General features: G+C 35.1%; 1 protein-coding gene across 3 annotated transcripts; it reads right to left on the bottom strand.

Moving 5' to 3' along the window:
• Positions 1–5: 5 nt before the first annotated feature.
• Positions 6–15,594, bottom strand: LOC146140826 (importin-7-like). Of its 3 annotated transcripts, none has more exons than XM_083393040.1 (24): positions 15,450–15,594; positions 14,892–15,133; positions 14,297–14,455; positions 14,001–14,157; positions 13,634–13,735; positions 13,430–13,512; positions 12,869–12,939; positions 12,558–12,706; positions 12,334–12,433; positions 12,065–12,173; positions 11,380–11,569; positions 10,896–11,103; positions 10,496–10,614; positions 9,615–9,837; positions 9,282–9,382; positions 8,028–8,150; positions 7,537–7,629; positions 7,195–7,281; positions 5,957–6,090; positions 5,192–5,334; positions 4,251–4,396; positions 3,153–3,273; positions 1,538–1,654; positions 6–780 (listed from the first exon to the last, which is right to left on the bottom strand). In XM_083393040.1, the coding sequence occupies exons 1-24, from the start codon at positions 15,531–15,533 to the stop codon at positions 677–679; spliced, it is 3,165 nt and encodes a 1,054-aa protein (XP_083249166.1). In that variant the 5' UTR covers positions 15,534–15,594; the 3' UTR covers positions 6–676. The 3 variants fall into 3 exon arrangements, with proteins under 3 accessions (XP_083249166.1, XP_083249164.1, XP_083249165.1); XM_083393038.1 differs by lacking the exon at positions 3,153–3,273 and adding an exon at positions 2,322–2,457; XM_083393039.1 differs by having other exon boundaries at positions 3,153–3,293; positions 4,256–4,396.
• Positions 15,595–16,085: the final 491 nt, after the last annotated feature.

Raw genomic sequence — 16,085 nt, 5'->3', positions numbered from 1 at the left:
ACAAACTCATTCAACAATTGCAATTGAACAAAACGTTTTAAATCATTTACAGCGCACCCTTACGACGTGCAAACCAAAATACAGGTAAATAAATTAACCAGGAACTAACAACACGGAGAGGTTAATGCTTACAATGTTTTCGCCAACAACAATCCGCAGTTCCTAATTTAAAAGATTTCCGGCTTTGTTACTATGATTTAAAATCTCAAAAACTTTTCGTCAGTATTGCAATGCCTCTTCAAAACACAAGAGAAAAACAAACATAGACTATGTATTATGCATTTTGTGTCGAACATTTGGCAACTTAAGCTTGGGACATATTTGCCAGGATTTACGGCAAACAGCGAGAAGGCAAATATAAAAACGTTTAGGTTGATTTCAAACAAACTACTAAACTAGGAAGTCCAACTTCAATTTGTAGTCTGCTCTCACATGTTCTCGGGGAACTTAGTGATATCAACACCCAAATTCGAAAAAAACCTATAGTGTGAAATTAAATGAGCACTAAGGGCAGTCAATATTTTCTACATAAAATACAGTGACGTGCGTTGTTAGTTCTACGATGGCGAAACGCTTATTGCCGGGCACCTTTTCTTTCTACGGTGCCTATAAAATGCTCGACGACCCTTTTTGTTATTTATAAGTAAAATAAAACGCAGCTGCCGCTCTGGAGAAACTACGGAGAGAGCGTTGGCGGTCTTGCCGAAGCGAAGTTGAAGGTTGGCGGAACACTGGTTACTCCGAACTGGTAGCCTCCGGTTTTCTCGATTTTCTTGGACTCTGTGAGAAAAAAAAACATGGGTTTATGCACTGGTTTCCAACATGAGTGGAATTTGTATGTTCTCGGGCAGTGTATGAATCTTATTCAGTATCGTTCAACCACCACAGAATGCCGTATTTCATTTTACTAAAATGCCAAAACAATATGACCGTACCATGCCAAAACGTTGGTAACCTAGTGGGAATACATCGTGCGCCTTGTTGCCGGAGAGTAAAATGTTGCACATTCAACATTCGAGTTATTTTTAGCATTGATATTAATCAACGCATTTGACGTGTGAAAATCAAAAAAAGATGAGATTTCGCGTGGCGGCAAGAAACGATTTTTAGACTGCCAATTCTAAAATAAAAATAAGTTTAATTCAATGTTTTTTATGGAACCTTCCATTTAAATGGCAATTAAACTTTACTATTTTGCTACCCGTGTCAGTCACAGCTACACTGCGAAAAAAATCAAGTGATATCATTAAAAGTTCATCGTTTAGTACGGGTTGATCTTTATGAAATATATTCTTTTCAAGGAAATGGATTTAAAAAAAAATATTACTCGAAGGGTTGTAAGTAAAAGTTAAAAACAAAGCAGTATAAATGACAACTGAATAACACATAGTTAACATATTCTTAAAAAAAAATATATTCAAAGATTATTCGAAGACATTTGAATACGAAAATCGATTCAAGCAAATCAAGCACATTTAAAAAGAATGCGTGGTAGCCCTTTACATAAGGCCCAGGAAAAAACAGAAGGTAACCTTACCTGCAGCTGCTAGCCGTTGGTCGGCCAAGACGTAAATCTCCTGGATATTTTTGCGCTGATCATCGGACAGCATTTTCGTTAGAGCCTCGTACCACAAGGGGTCGCGCGACGCCAGAGCTAGAGGACAAAAGTCGAAAGTAAAAGAAAAGTGCGAAAAATACGAGACATTATGACGATTCCTAGTTGATAATAGGCGCATTTCTATATGAAGGTTTGTAGAAAATTTTATATAAGTATATGCCATACCTGGCAAAATGTCTATTCATTTCACATGTAAAATTAACAAATTAATTTTTTTGATTTTTTTATGTTTATGAACGTATTTAGTGTTACTCGTTGCGATAAAGTTAATTCACTTCCGTCAATACTAATATTAAAGCTAAGGTTTACTACGTAAACACAAAACATTAAAATCCTATTATTCAACAACCAATCGCAGACCGCAATTGTGAAATCAATTGTTCCGCACCTAAAGTCATATGGCAAGAGTAAACCAACGCAGTATGGAATACAATTGGAGTAACGCACACGGCGAATGTTGTCTTTAAAACCACATTAAAGATTACTGGTTCAGGGAGACACAAAAATGGGTAAAATTTCAAACTTCCGGTACTGTTTTTTTTTCAAATTACTATACAGAGGGTGTCTTTTTAACCACATAAAGATTACTGGTTCAGTGAGACACAAAAATGGGTAAAATTTTTAAACGTCAAGTACTGTTTTTTAAATTACTATACACATAGGACATAGGTGCAGACAGTCGGCTTGTCGCGGGCCCGCTTACACATTGAAACTTGTTTAAAGGCGACGAACTCGTCGACAGACGTGCTTTCCTCCTCTAAAGCAGATGGAAACGACTCGAGGTTGGTTTCGCCTTCACCGCCAAGGTCCTCGTAGTCCGCATCATCGCCCTCGCCAGCCTTCATTAGCAGTGTTTGGGTTCGTTAAACGACGGCAAAACTTTTAACACCGGCCAAGTAACGTTAGGTAGGGAAACTGAAGTATTATAGGACAGTCTATGCAAGCTTGCGAATAAGAAAGAGGAATAGTGGCCGGTTCGAAGAGAAACCAGAAAAAAGGTGGTTATAGTACGAGGTAGTAAGAAATAACACGTCTGACTGTCAGTGCTAAATTCAAGCTTATCAGATCGACAAAGGACTTCTTTATTTTTTTAATGTGTGACGAGTCTGACACTGATGTCCCCTTCAATAGCTTATATGCAGGCTGCAATAAAACTTTCTCGACTTTCTCCATCTTGACTTCTTGCTTGCATTCAGTATGGTTAAATCACATGTCATAGATAATTTCACGCAACTTTGTCCATGCAACTTTAAACCGTTTTAAAAGCTTCTATTTGCTTTTAACTGACAGTTTCTTACTTTGCCCAAACACAGGTAGTTTTCTTCTTTAGTTCTTGAACTTGCAATAAAATATTATGCTCTACTGTTTTTTTAACGATTCATAATTTAGTAAAAAAAATAAAATAAGTTTTATCGTTCAACGCTTGTTTTCCTAATAAGTTCTGATGCTGATTTATAGAGTAAACTAGGGACTTCGCTAAATCTTCAGCAACATGACTAAAAGTTTTGCAAATGCCTCTGGCCTCAAGTCTTACCATTCAACTTATTTTTGAAGATCGTAAACTCTTCTGTATCATTATCGTCCTCGTCTAGGTTTGTTGAAAAACTTTCTAAATCTGTTTCGTCGTCTGAGTAAATCGAGTCGTCGTCTGAATCCTGTCCGCAAAAAAATGTAGCTAATAAAACTGGTAATATCTCATCTCGAGATTAAAAAGGAAAGGTATATATATAGGTTCGCTAAACGATAGTTGTATAATACTAAAAGGTATAAAATTGAAACACACTTTTTTATTTTTTTTAATATGTTAAGTATGGATGTCCGATACTTGACATTTCTTTCCGATAATTATACCCGATATTTTAGACAAAAAGTATCGCGATCCGATCCAATGCCAAATGACGTCATTAATATGCCCAAACTAGTAAAATAGATAAAATTGAACCTTTCAAATGTATATTTTACAAGTTATTCGGCCAAAATTTGCTTCAAAGTTAAAAACTTTCGCTACCGTTGTTACTATTTATTTTTTTAAATTATAAAATCATGACTAAAATTACAATATGAATTTGGTTTCGAGTTGGCATCGATACCATCCTAGTATCGGGGCTTCGACACTAACACTATAGGCATCGGGTATCGGTTCTGTTCCGATATTATCGGACATCCCTAATTTTAAGTTTATAACAACTCTGTCTAAATTGCATTCGATAAAACTTACTTGTGATTTTACACTAAGATACGATTAATCACAGTCGTATATATCTAAAGCAGGGCTGCGAAGTCGGACTCGGGACTCGAGTAAGACCACGTAAAACTACCCGAGTCCGACGTGCGCATGCGCAGTACCAAATTTGAGTTTGGCCGCCAACTGTAAGTTGTAAAGGCGGAATAGAATATGGTGAAATATTTTCCAATCCTGTATTGTGGATGAATGAGTTTCATGACACCGCTTTAGGTGGATTCCTTAATATCCACCATATTTAGTTACGAAATCGCTCATTTGGTCGGGGCGGACTCTGGTTTGTTTTATTGGTTGGAGTCGGACTAGGGAGTTGGACTCGGGTTATTTTTAACCGACTCCGCAGCCCTGATCTAAAGTAATCAAAAAAGTGGGTGTGAGCTAAAGGCCGACCTTGCTGTTTAACATTTCGAGGTACTCGGCCGACTCTTCATCGATCTCATCTTCGTCGGATGCGAGCTCCTCTCGTTCGTACTCCTCATTTTCATCCTCGTCGTCGGAAGAGTCCGAGCTGTCGCTTCCACCCTCCTCGCCTTTCACTGCGCGATAGCAACTCACCACATTGCGTATAATGCAGTGGTTCTCAAACGGGGTGCCGCGGCACCTAGGGTTTAGCTAGGGTGAGATTTTTAATGCCAAAGGGTGCCAAGAGATATTTAGGAACTTTGATAATCTGATTTTTGCTTAACTCTTACAACTTTTTGTGAAGGATTACAGTGGAATAAATCCAAACATAACTTCCTACATTGTGTAGAGTTGATATGTGTTGTTCCAGTTCTGTTAATTGTGACATTCTAGTGATTCACATCGGAAAAATCTTGTAAGGGTGCCGCAATCTATTTATTATTTCCGAGGGCTCCCGCTAGCCATCAAAAAAAAACCTTCCACGGCACATGAAAACGTAAATAAACCGGACGTAGAATGATCATTCGCGCGAAGCGCGACAATTTTTCGCAAATACGTAGTTAAAATAGTCGAAAAGTATGTGAAATGGACTCGTGTCTACTTTGTCAAAGAGGCGGCAGGCCGGATGAATTACATTGGCGGGCCGGATCCGACCTGCGGGCCGTAGGTTGCCGACCCCTGCTCTAGATATTTGAATTTAGTCATGTCAATCATAATTTCTCAGTAAATAATGCCATGTGGAGCGATTTTTCTATGTTAGTTCATCTTACAACGTTTTTGGATCGTTTCACTTACTTTTCAATGATATACTTAATTGTGGTAAGACATTCTAACTGTGGTAAGACATATAGGACAAGAGTAAGACTTTATTTTGGCTCCCGACCCCCTACTCTCTTACATGACATATCATTGACTACAGGCAACCTTACCTTTATAAGCTCTTTGTAACCCTTGGAAGAGCAGAATGAGTGAAGGGATAATCTTGGGAGAGAGTTCCTTGATTGAGTCTGGGGGGTTATTGAGGTCGAGGAGGGTACACAAGCCCAAAATACAAACCCTCCTGTCGTGAATTCTGCATTGGAAAGATCGAACAATTAGAATAAGACAGACTAAAATGTAGCATATCGAAAGCAGTATTTATTTCTAGGTTTACATAATGTCGTTGATACTCTCTACCTCGAAAATACCGAAGCTTTAACGTCATATGTGTACAAACTGTACATCTTCTTGAAAGACTAATTTTATCCAAGGAAATGCGTTTTGCTGACTACTTTTTTCACAATAGCGAATATTTTAATGCACATAATTTACAAAGATACATTTGTACCAGTGTTGTAATGACTTAAGTCAAGCAGTTAAGTGACGCTGTTTTAAAATGAATTTGAATGACTTGGGTTGAAATAAAGTGTTTTCAGTAAGCTCTTTTTAAATGAAGTTATTTATCTCAATTTGTGCACGTAAAAATATTTCGCCTTTTTGTTATTTTTTATTGCACATATCGAAAAGAGTTTGCCAATTGTAAATTATTTTTATAACAAGGTCTTGACTTGAATTGGCTTGCTCTAATCATGACCTGACTTGCTTTTCATTCAAAAAGACTGGACTTGGACTTATTTTACAAATGACTCATTTCGTGGCTAGTACACACACATTGCGCGGCTTTAAAAGCTGACAAATTTTGAAACATGTCATACCCCAGAAAACAATCTACGTCGTTGAACCATTGGCGAAAGAACTGTTCAGAAATAGATTCGGAAGAATTGGGAAACCTAATCTGTTCAAGGGTGGCCAACAGCAAGGATGGATTGTAGTACAAAGCTGCTACCACCTGAAAAAAAAAGACATTTTTCGCTATATAACAAAGTAAAATATATAGGATTTTTTAACTTGCATAAATGGATAAGTTAATATCAAATTAAAGTCGATCATCTAAAACCAAACTTTTCTAAAAATTTTGCTTGGCGGACCCGTTGTAATTATTTTGATATTTCGCGGCCCTATAATATTTCAAGGGTCAGTTAACCCATATTTCTTGTAGTACACTGGTGCAGTCACGATTCTTTCTAATGTAACAACCTTCTAACTCAGGGTGGGTCCAAATGCGTACCAGAAGCGGATCAACGTTTTTCGTTTGGTCGAGGCATGAAATGTTTGAAGATAACGTCACAAAATAATATCGAAAGGCGGATACGCTCCAGAAACTTGCTTCTGTCATCGAACTTGTGCGCAAATAAAATCGAACGTTATGAGACTGGGAAAACTGGTTATGCGCGAAGCGCGAAAAATGTGCGTATTTGACAAAAATTTTAATTAGAAGACATTTTATAAGCGTAGAATGTTCGCGTAAAAGACATGTTGCATACTCCCCAATCGCTAAATTACAAAGACGTTATCATTTCGCGGAAAAAGGTTTAATTAACCAGATCAATTTGGCTGAAATTGCAACTGGGTTTGGACCACCCTGTTCTAACTAATGCAAACGATTCGCTGATAGCAGGTAGTACAGCATAATAAATGCTTTATGATGTCACAATAGACATCATAAAACACGCTATATATGATCGAATAACAAAGCATAACTAAAGACAATAAAGATGACAGATAATGTTTAAAACATAGACTAATGTTTAAAAACTTAAAAGACTAATTCTCCTTGCGGACCCTCTGAAACTGCTGTACCGACCCCATTTGGTCCGCGGACCCTAGTTTGGGAACCGCTGATCTAAAACCTTGCTAATTTGTAAACATTGATGATGTAATACATTATTAAGGGGTATGGTATTTTTGTTTTAAATAAAAAATCTTCTGGTAACAGGTTTGAATTAAATGTAAAGCTCTTTTCCAAAGCAGAAAAGAAGTAAGGTATTTTTAAATTAAGAAATAATATTATTTCATATCAATGAAAATTTTTGAGCTGTTAACATTTACTAACCACTTGCAAGCACATGGTTCGCAATTCACTTGTCTTAACTTCTCTTGTAAGTCTACCGAGAGCAACTTCGACAAATAAGGGAATGCACTAAACAAAAAAAACAAACAAGAGGATGTAATATAGTTAGCATGAAACAAGTCACACAACTTTAAGGACAGTGCGTTACAACGTAAAAATCCAGAAAAGCAAAAAAAAATTACAGTAAAGAAAAACGTCGATAAAGAAAGACATACGAAGTAAACATATTTGTTGTTGACATCAACCATATCCAATCACAGTTAGCAGATAAAAGTTAGAATTGGCGCGCACAAGAAAATTAATGAAGTGAACTTTGCTATTTACCTGGTCAATGCGACCTCTGCATTGAATAACAATCACTTCAAGCAGTTTGGCGGCATGGCATTCTGGGTCTTCTCCAGCGTCTTTGTTAAGCACCTAAAATTTGGAAAGTGCAAAATAAAATTAAACAATGTAACTCAAAACTTTACTTTCGGTGTTTACGTTTCATTGTGTAGGGGTAAGAACAGGAAAAATATTTAAAATGAAATATTTTTATTTGATATTTTGTTTTGGGTATATAAGTTCGGTTTTCTTATTCACACAATAAATCTTTGGATTTATATTACATCTTTAGGTGCCATGGTTATAGGGTAAGCAGTAACAAAAGATTTTCAACACAGCAAATCAAGCAAGTGCAAAAATGTCTACAAAAAACACTTAACCCGCTAACTTTTCAAGTTTTCACATTAAAATAAAAAACTGTGTGAAAATTTTTTTAACTCAAAACTATTTTTTTATCATTACCGTAAAAAAACTAGAAAACCTATTTTGACCTGTTTGCACATGCTATAAATGATTTCCAGGTTAGTAGGAGAAGAAAGTAGGGTTTCAGTGTCGACTGTGCAAAAGCTGTGCAAACAGGGCATCATGTCCGTGAAGTAATCAAAACCATCATCCTGCAGATAAGAAAAAAAATTAGCCTTAGGATTTTAACTGGTTTAATACTATTTTAATCACATCTAACCAGGCCAGTGATACTTAATCTGTTTGCTGTGGATACCAGTTTCTTACAAACCTGATATTTTAGGTGATGGTCCAAAAACGTTTGCAGAATGTATGTTGTACATTTTTTTCTTAAAGCCTATTAGCTTAAAAGTTTAGAGAACTATTGCATTACACCGCCGTTTAACAAGGAGTCGAAAACCTTACACTTAGATCAGTGTTTCCTAACCTTTTTTCGCCACAACCCCAAAATTAAGTGTAGGTATAAGATCAAAGGTTGGGCGATCTGATTTTTTTCACTTATGCCTTCGTATTGCCCTAGGCCAGTGCTTTTTAACCTTTAAAATTTCCATCCACACTTTATGATTTCGGAAAATTTCCATCCGCACGAAACTAGCACAGTTAAGTTTTCAAACTTTAGTTTTACTTGTGAAATAGCAATGAAAGGGTTTGTGTATTAAAATCGTGCTAAGCCTTGACCGATATAAAATAGATGGCTTAAGCTGCAATAACCCACTACGAGACTATATTACTGTACCTGTAACGCATAAGTGGGTGCACCGGTTTATTTGATTACTGTATTACACAAAATAAAAAATAATAACATGCAACATTTTCATCCACACATTAATTCGCACGACGCTTGTCACCCCCATTTATTTTTTTTTCATCCGCGCAAGTGCGTACCATCCCACGGGTTAAAAAGCACTGCCCTAGGCAATTTTCCCAAACTTTGGATAATTTTTTCGAATCAAATATTCTTAGGTACACTATGCGCCCATCTAGAACGTTAAAGTAGCTTGCGGATGAATTTCGAAGCCAAATAGGTCGAGTAAATCATCATCAGCTTAAATAAGACGCTTCAATACGTACTTGTATCTAACATTAACTGATGATGATACAACTGTGTAACAAAACGTCTTTTTTAAGAAGGTGACGATTTACTTGACCTATTTGGCTTTGTCATTCCCCATTGAACTACTGCTGTCAGTGACTCAACCCAGTGAAATGGGGATATATTTTTTTAGAAGTTTGCTTACAGTGTTTTGGGTTGATTTATAGCATAAATGTAACAAGTAACAAACCTCAAAAACTTGCAATATGAGAGGTAGAGCTTCCCACATTGGTGGGGAAATAGCTTGACACGTTAGTGAGTACATGAGTGAAAATATTTCTTCATAATAATCTAAAGCAAAAAAGAAAGTTCAAAAATATATCTGTCGAAAAAATTTGTAAATCTTAAGCAATAAATTCACTAACTGAATTTCACTACTTAAAAATGAAAATAATGTAAATCATTGAATTTGTGTTAAATATAACCGAAAAACATCTACAACAAAAACATCTCCACAAAAGCTAATCACAGACTGTACTAACAAACTAATAATCATTTATATTAGTTTGTACACCAACAATACCTATAATTCGATTCTTTAGTACATGAGCAACGAGTGGAGCAACGATTCCTTCCAATTGCAGCGTAATTTCCCTCTGTTCCTCCATCATATCGAGGACTGTTTCGATTGTGTTTAAAATTCCCATTGCTGTTACAGCCTTATCTGCACACGATTCATCGGCATCGTTTAGGGCCTCATTTTCACCATTGCTGCTACTTTCGACAACTTTAAGGAACGTCATTGTCTATAGATACAATAAAAAGATACTTTATATTATTTAGTACACCGAAAAGCCATTGCAGACTCACCGAATCTGTCGATCAATGATGCAAGCAGAGCAGACCAGAAAAACAACTGGCCTGCAGTGAGGTTCGAACTCACGACCTCCGGTCAAGCCGGGACCGTGAGTTCGAACCTCACTGCAGGCCAGTTGTTTTTCTGGTCTGCTCTGCTTGCATCATTGATCGACAGATTCGGTGAGTCTGCAATGGCTTTTCGGTGTACTAATAATACGTAAGCCGTTATCGTTGGTCAAAAAGCAGCTTCAGAAGGGCTAGATCTCAGTTGTAAGCACACATATATGTGTGTACATATGTTTCTTTATATTATTTATTTATATGTAATATATTTAGAGTATTAAAAATCTAAGAAACTAATTAGGCCATGTCTTGTGCAATAAAAACAAAAAGTGTTTACTTTAATGTTAGCCAGAATAAAACGGTGAAGTACAAATAGATAACTTAAACCAACTTTAACTGCTGAAACACAAAAAAGGTTACGCATTATTGCTTTTTTAGTATGTTTAGTCCGCTTTGAAAGTTGTCTGTTCAGAACAAAAAGAGCAATGAGAAGGTCATGACAGTCTAGCTATGAAATCTAATAGCAATAATAAGGAAGCTTACCAGATTCTTTGTAATTTCAACGGCATATGGTATAACTTGTTCACAGTATAAGCAGATAACTTTCTGAACGACCGTTGTGAGATCATCGTTTTCCGTTTCATGTACTAGCTCCAGTAGCGCTACAAAAAAACAGAAATTAAACAAAGACACTGAAATACATTTAAAGAAAATTTTCGGTAAGATAATATTAGCAATTTAAATTATACATTTTGTGACCCTTTATTATGCCCAAAAGATTAGGTGCAATAAAAAAATCGCCAACAAAACAAGACAATTTCAATAATTTATAACTAATTTTTTTTTTTTTTTTTTTTTAAATCATATATTTAGAAAATCATTTTAATTATAATCGAAAATCCTAGGTAAGGTAAAATTGTAATTTACAATATATATAAATTACCTTTGATAATGTGGTTGACTGAGTCCACACAATGGCGTTCAGCATGAACTTGTGCCTGGAGAAAAGCTTGAAGAGCCATAGCAGACTCAACTCGGACCGGCAACTCTTGATCAGCAAGTAAAAGCTGCTTCAGGGCGTCACATATCATCACAATATTCTCTTTTTTCTTGAACTTCGCCTCACTAAAGTGTTGAATGACCCAAGACGCCTAAGAAATATGACTACATTTTTTTAAGTTTACTTTTTTATGCTTTATTAATTTTTTAGCCAATAAAGATTAATTTGGTGACATTCGTTGAGGTGTCTTGTCGACAATGTAATGTGAACAAAATATTTTAGGCTGCCTCTACTAATTTAAACCAGACATAAATCTGCGAAGCTTGTTTTCAATTAATTTAAAATTGATCTAAGTTGAAAAAATAAACATAACTAGTCTGGAGACGTTACTAAATATAAAACAATGTTTCACCAAACAGGGACTTACCCTTGCCCTCATGTAACCATATTTGCTTTGCAGTTCTGGAATAACATGTGTTTTGAGCATTAATTCAAGTTGGTCTTTGTACATTTTCCTTTTTAAGAGAGTGTCACTGAGTGATCCGATGATATGCAGAATGCCATCTTTTTTCCTAGTAGTGTCTTCGGAAACTGGTGTGCTGGTTTCAGTTAAAACTCTAAAAATATAATTAAATGCAAATTTTGGGCTTATTAAAAACCAGCAGTGCTGGTAAGGTTTGGAGTGTACACCTCCTATTTTACACCCTGGTTTCACCCAGGGTCAGTTAAAAATACCCAAAGTCCGACTCAAGCAAAAAAAATTAACCCGAGTCCAAATCCAGCTAAATGTGCATCTTCAATAAGTACAGTCTGGCTACACCTCTACAGACTGTATGTTACATAACTCATCCACCTATAATACATGATTTGAAAATATTCAACCATTTGCTATTTCACCTTTAGAATTCACAGCCTACCGCCTTATCAGTTTAGAAATTTTGTGATGCACAGGTCAGACTCGGGAGTCTGGTAGTTTTAGGTAGTCTTACTAAAGTCCCTAAGTCAAAACAAACCAACCCTGTTAACTCCCGACTCCGGAACCCTCCTTAAACTGTCCCTCATAATATAAACTACTTTTTGCAAAACTAGGTTATAAATTTGAGTGAACTTACGAGTAGCAAAATCCCATTGTTTTCTGCAGGACTTGCTTTCTTTTTGAGCATGCTGAGTGGAGCAAGCATTGTGCAGCACTGCTTGGTGAAAGGAAGTCTTCAAATACATCTGAATGAAAAAATCGCTATTTTGTGTGATTGCTTTCAAATGTGGCAGTTTTATTAAAACTAAATCACATCGATTTTACTAACCAAAAAAGGTACCAAAAAAAAGTTAAAAAGTAAAATAAAAAATTGGGCTTACCAAAAAAATTAAAAATAACTTTTACCAAATTTTATTCTGATATATTCATGTGGGTCATCCTCCCAAACTTCTTTATCTTCATCAGTGAAGCACATCATGGGGTAGACAATGTCTTTCAACAAATCCTAGCATAAACACAATATTCAAGAGAATTAGATTAACTACTAATAAGTCTTGGATAAGTAACTAAAGGTCTAAAAAAGGCATTGAGCACATTGCTTACTATTTTACTTAAATCCAGCTACTTACAATATAAACATCCTTCATAACTTTCCAGGTATGGGCATGACTGACTGCCTGATCAAGAAAGTGCAATGCTTGTTGCAAGACCCTGGGTGCGCAGTACTCTTTGTTGCGATAGCCGTGAAGTATTTTCAGAATAACTTGTAATATTCCAACTGAAATGAACAAATGCATACAGATGAATATGAACTTTATTTATTGTATCACGAACCATAACATTATGACCAACCGAATAAATATTTTTTTATAAATTTATGTAAGAAAAAAAATAATGATATGATTTAAACAATCTTAAATATGAAATCAGTTTCACAAACCTGAATATTTCTTGAGAAAAAATTCGGAAAATTCATTGTACTCCTTAGTTACACTTCCTGGACTTCCATATCTATAAACCAAAATTCATCTTAAATTTAGGATGAAATAAATCCGGAGACTGCATACTAATTTACTGGTTTACTGATAATATTGTCAGAAATTGCAGCCCTATAAATATATTAACACAAGTAAATTTAGGCGACATATTTTTTTCACTATTTTAGTACGAAATAGTTGTAGGATCTCCTTAATAAACAAACAAATTTCTGAATATCTTAATAATGCCGGACTTAACATAGTGTTTTGTTAATTCGTTCAGGATCATATGATAATACATGCAAATTAAGAGTTGTAAAAGCTGAATTTGAATTGGACGTTTATTTAATAAAATTTATCACTGTATATCAGGTATATAAAAATCAGTTATAGGTTGTTACATATTGGTTGGCATTTGGCAATAACACAAAAATATTGATATGTGGACAAAAAACTGATATCTGTTCATCTGAAATACCAACCTTATGTGGCTAAGAAAGTTAACAATAAAAATATTCACATACCTTTCAAACACTCTTGCTAAAAAGTGCATGGCCCATTTTTTGCATTTCCACCATGGCAGTTCTGGCCTTTCCAATTCGTCGACCTGAAAAAAAAATTAAACCTTGCTATTTGGTAAAGTTGACTTTCATCTTATGTGACCACTAACAATTTGTCCTGTCAAAAATAAATACAACTAATTATGCAGTCAACAATTAGAATCTTACCTGTTCTGTTTCAGGAGGAACGGGTCGCTCCACTACAACCCGTACCATTTTGATCCATGCATCAATTGTTTGTTCGTTAAAGAGCTCAATTGGAAGCGAATACTGAAGCATAAAGATAAAGAGTGAGTTTAGTTATACAAGCTGTAACCCTGTATGCAACTAACAAATTACTTTTTAATGGCATCAACAGACAATCAAACAATAATAAAAATGGGTTAAATGGAAAAACTAATGTGCAAAAAATTACATTGTTTAGCATTTGATTAAAAAGTTATGTTGTGGTTTTCTTAAGAAAGAAGCTATAAAGTTTAATAAACCTATATATAGTTTAAATTTGGTGTTTTGTTGAACAGAATATGTTTCCTACTTGAATTAAAGCATAAAGAATCTTTAAGAGTTGCTTTTGGAGCACAGCAGAGGAGGCGGAAGTGTCCGGCATTAACTGGTTAAAGAGTCTCATCATAACAGGGAGAAACACCTTCATTGCGGCAACAACTGGCCCCCGCTCATCTGCCTTCTTAAATCTAAACAAATATAAAATAAAAATACAACCAAGTTCATCAATAGTAAACATTCACACTAAAAAAAAATTCATAGCAGTACATTTTAAGTTGAATATAGTTTTGATGTAAAATTGTTATTTAAAGTTTTCAATATACTCACTCATAATTTTTCACAAGTTGGTACAATGTAAAAAGTGCACCAAGCCATCCTCGAGGATTGTCACACTGGAGATGGCCATTGATTTTGTCAACAACTTGTGGCCATTTTTCTGGATAGTCATATCGAATTATGTTGTGCACAATCACTGTAAGTTGGTTCCTAATGAGGCACAAATAATATGTTGGTCAGATTAGTAAAAGTTAGTTGAATGAAATCATTTATAAGTATAACGCAGACAGTGTGCCTACATTTTTTAGCGAGTGTAATTTTTTTTCTGGGTGAGTGTCGATGGTTGGCAAGTGAAAATTTAATTCAATACCAAGCCTGAACATATGAATTAAGTAGCACCATTGTTATGCTTAAGGTGATTGACTTTTATTATGATCAATGCTTAACATTTAATAGAAGCTTGTCCAACATAAACACTTACAAATTCAATATAATGTTGCATTAAGTTAAAAATGTGGCATTTAGGGCGATGACAATTTTTTTTATTAAACAACTAATTGTGGATCAATGATACCTACACAGAACACATAACAGTAGTTTTTTTAGCTATTTTAAATATTAAGTTACAATATAATTTAATATACACCTTATTACATCGGGAGCATGAACAATTGCTTCCACAACATTTTCCCGCATTATCACTTTGTCATTTTCGTGGATGCTAAATACATCAGTGATTGGGGATCCATCGCGGTCAGTGCGATCGTGCCAGTTTTGTGTGCACATATTTTTCAAGTAGATGGCACCGGATTGACGGGTTGCAATTGGAATTTCATCCGACATTATGATTTGCAAAAGAAGTGGGGCAAAACCAGCAATCTTGTGCATCTGAAACACAAAAGGTGTAAAAAAATACAAATTTGACTGTAAGTAAAACAAAAGTTTCGTTTTGGTTGTTACAAATTTTATGAGTGTTACAATTTAAAATTCTTTGATTTATATTTAAAGTAAAGCAACATTAAAAGAAACAATCATATTGAAAGGGTCGCCAAAAAATACTGAGAAAGCAAGAGAAGAAAAAACAACAACAATCTTTATATTCAAAAAAATGTATTCTTTGAACCAATTTTTATATGGGCCCTAATATAGCTACTAAATCTTTCAAACTACATTTTGGAAAGCTATAAAAAATTTGAGCTCATACTTGGTCTAATTTTTCTTCTGCTTCTTTTCGGAGACTGGGATTCATTGTCCCCTCCAGGATACTGACAACCTCAGTAGGATTCATCTTGTTTTGGTGTATTTCAGATTGAATTGTTTGGTAATATTTAAGTTACACAAATCAAATATCATATACAGCTATCGAAGAAAACACAATTTTTCAATTGAAACATAATGGAAAACAAATATTTCAATTTTATATGTATATATGCCACAACTTTGAAATTTGCAGTATTATCCACGGCTTTGCAAAACTTACAATACAATGTTATTTCTAAATCTGTATAGGCAAAACTTAAGTTCTATTCACTACATCGTGTGACATTCTTCTTCTTTTTGAAAAACTGTTCAGGTGTATTTTTGTGATTTACCGCTCTGTTATTAATTCATCAATGTGTTATGTAACAATGTTGTAAAACTAGTGTTGAATGAATATTAAATCAATGGAAATATTTGTGTAAGGGACTAGCCACTACTTTCTGTGGCAGGTGCACCCCCGATATGTTTTCTGAAAAATTGTGAGCACACCTGAATGAGTGTATTGTGCACTAAAATTTCGAAAAATATTGTGGTAAGATTTTCAACTGGAGGTGTGCAAAAAAACAAAATTGCACATCTG

This window comes from Ascidiella aspersa, chromosome 6 (genome assembly GCF_963924565.1).
Source record: "Ascidiella aspersa chromosome 6, kaAscAspe10.2, whole genome shotgun sequence".
NCBI classification, from domain to species: domain Eukaryota; kingdom Metazoa; phylum Chordata; class Ascidiacea; order Phlebobranchia; family Ascidiidae; genus Ascidiella; species Ascidiella aspersa.
Note: the sequence above shows the minus strand (reverse complement) of the source record. Positions and strands in the feature narration are given on the sequence as shown.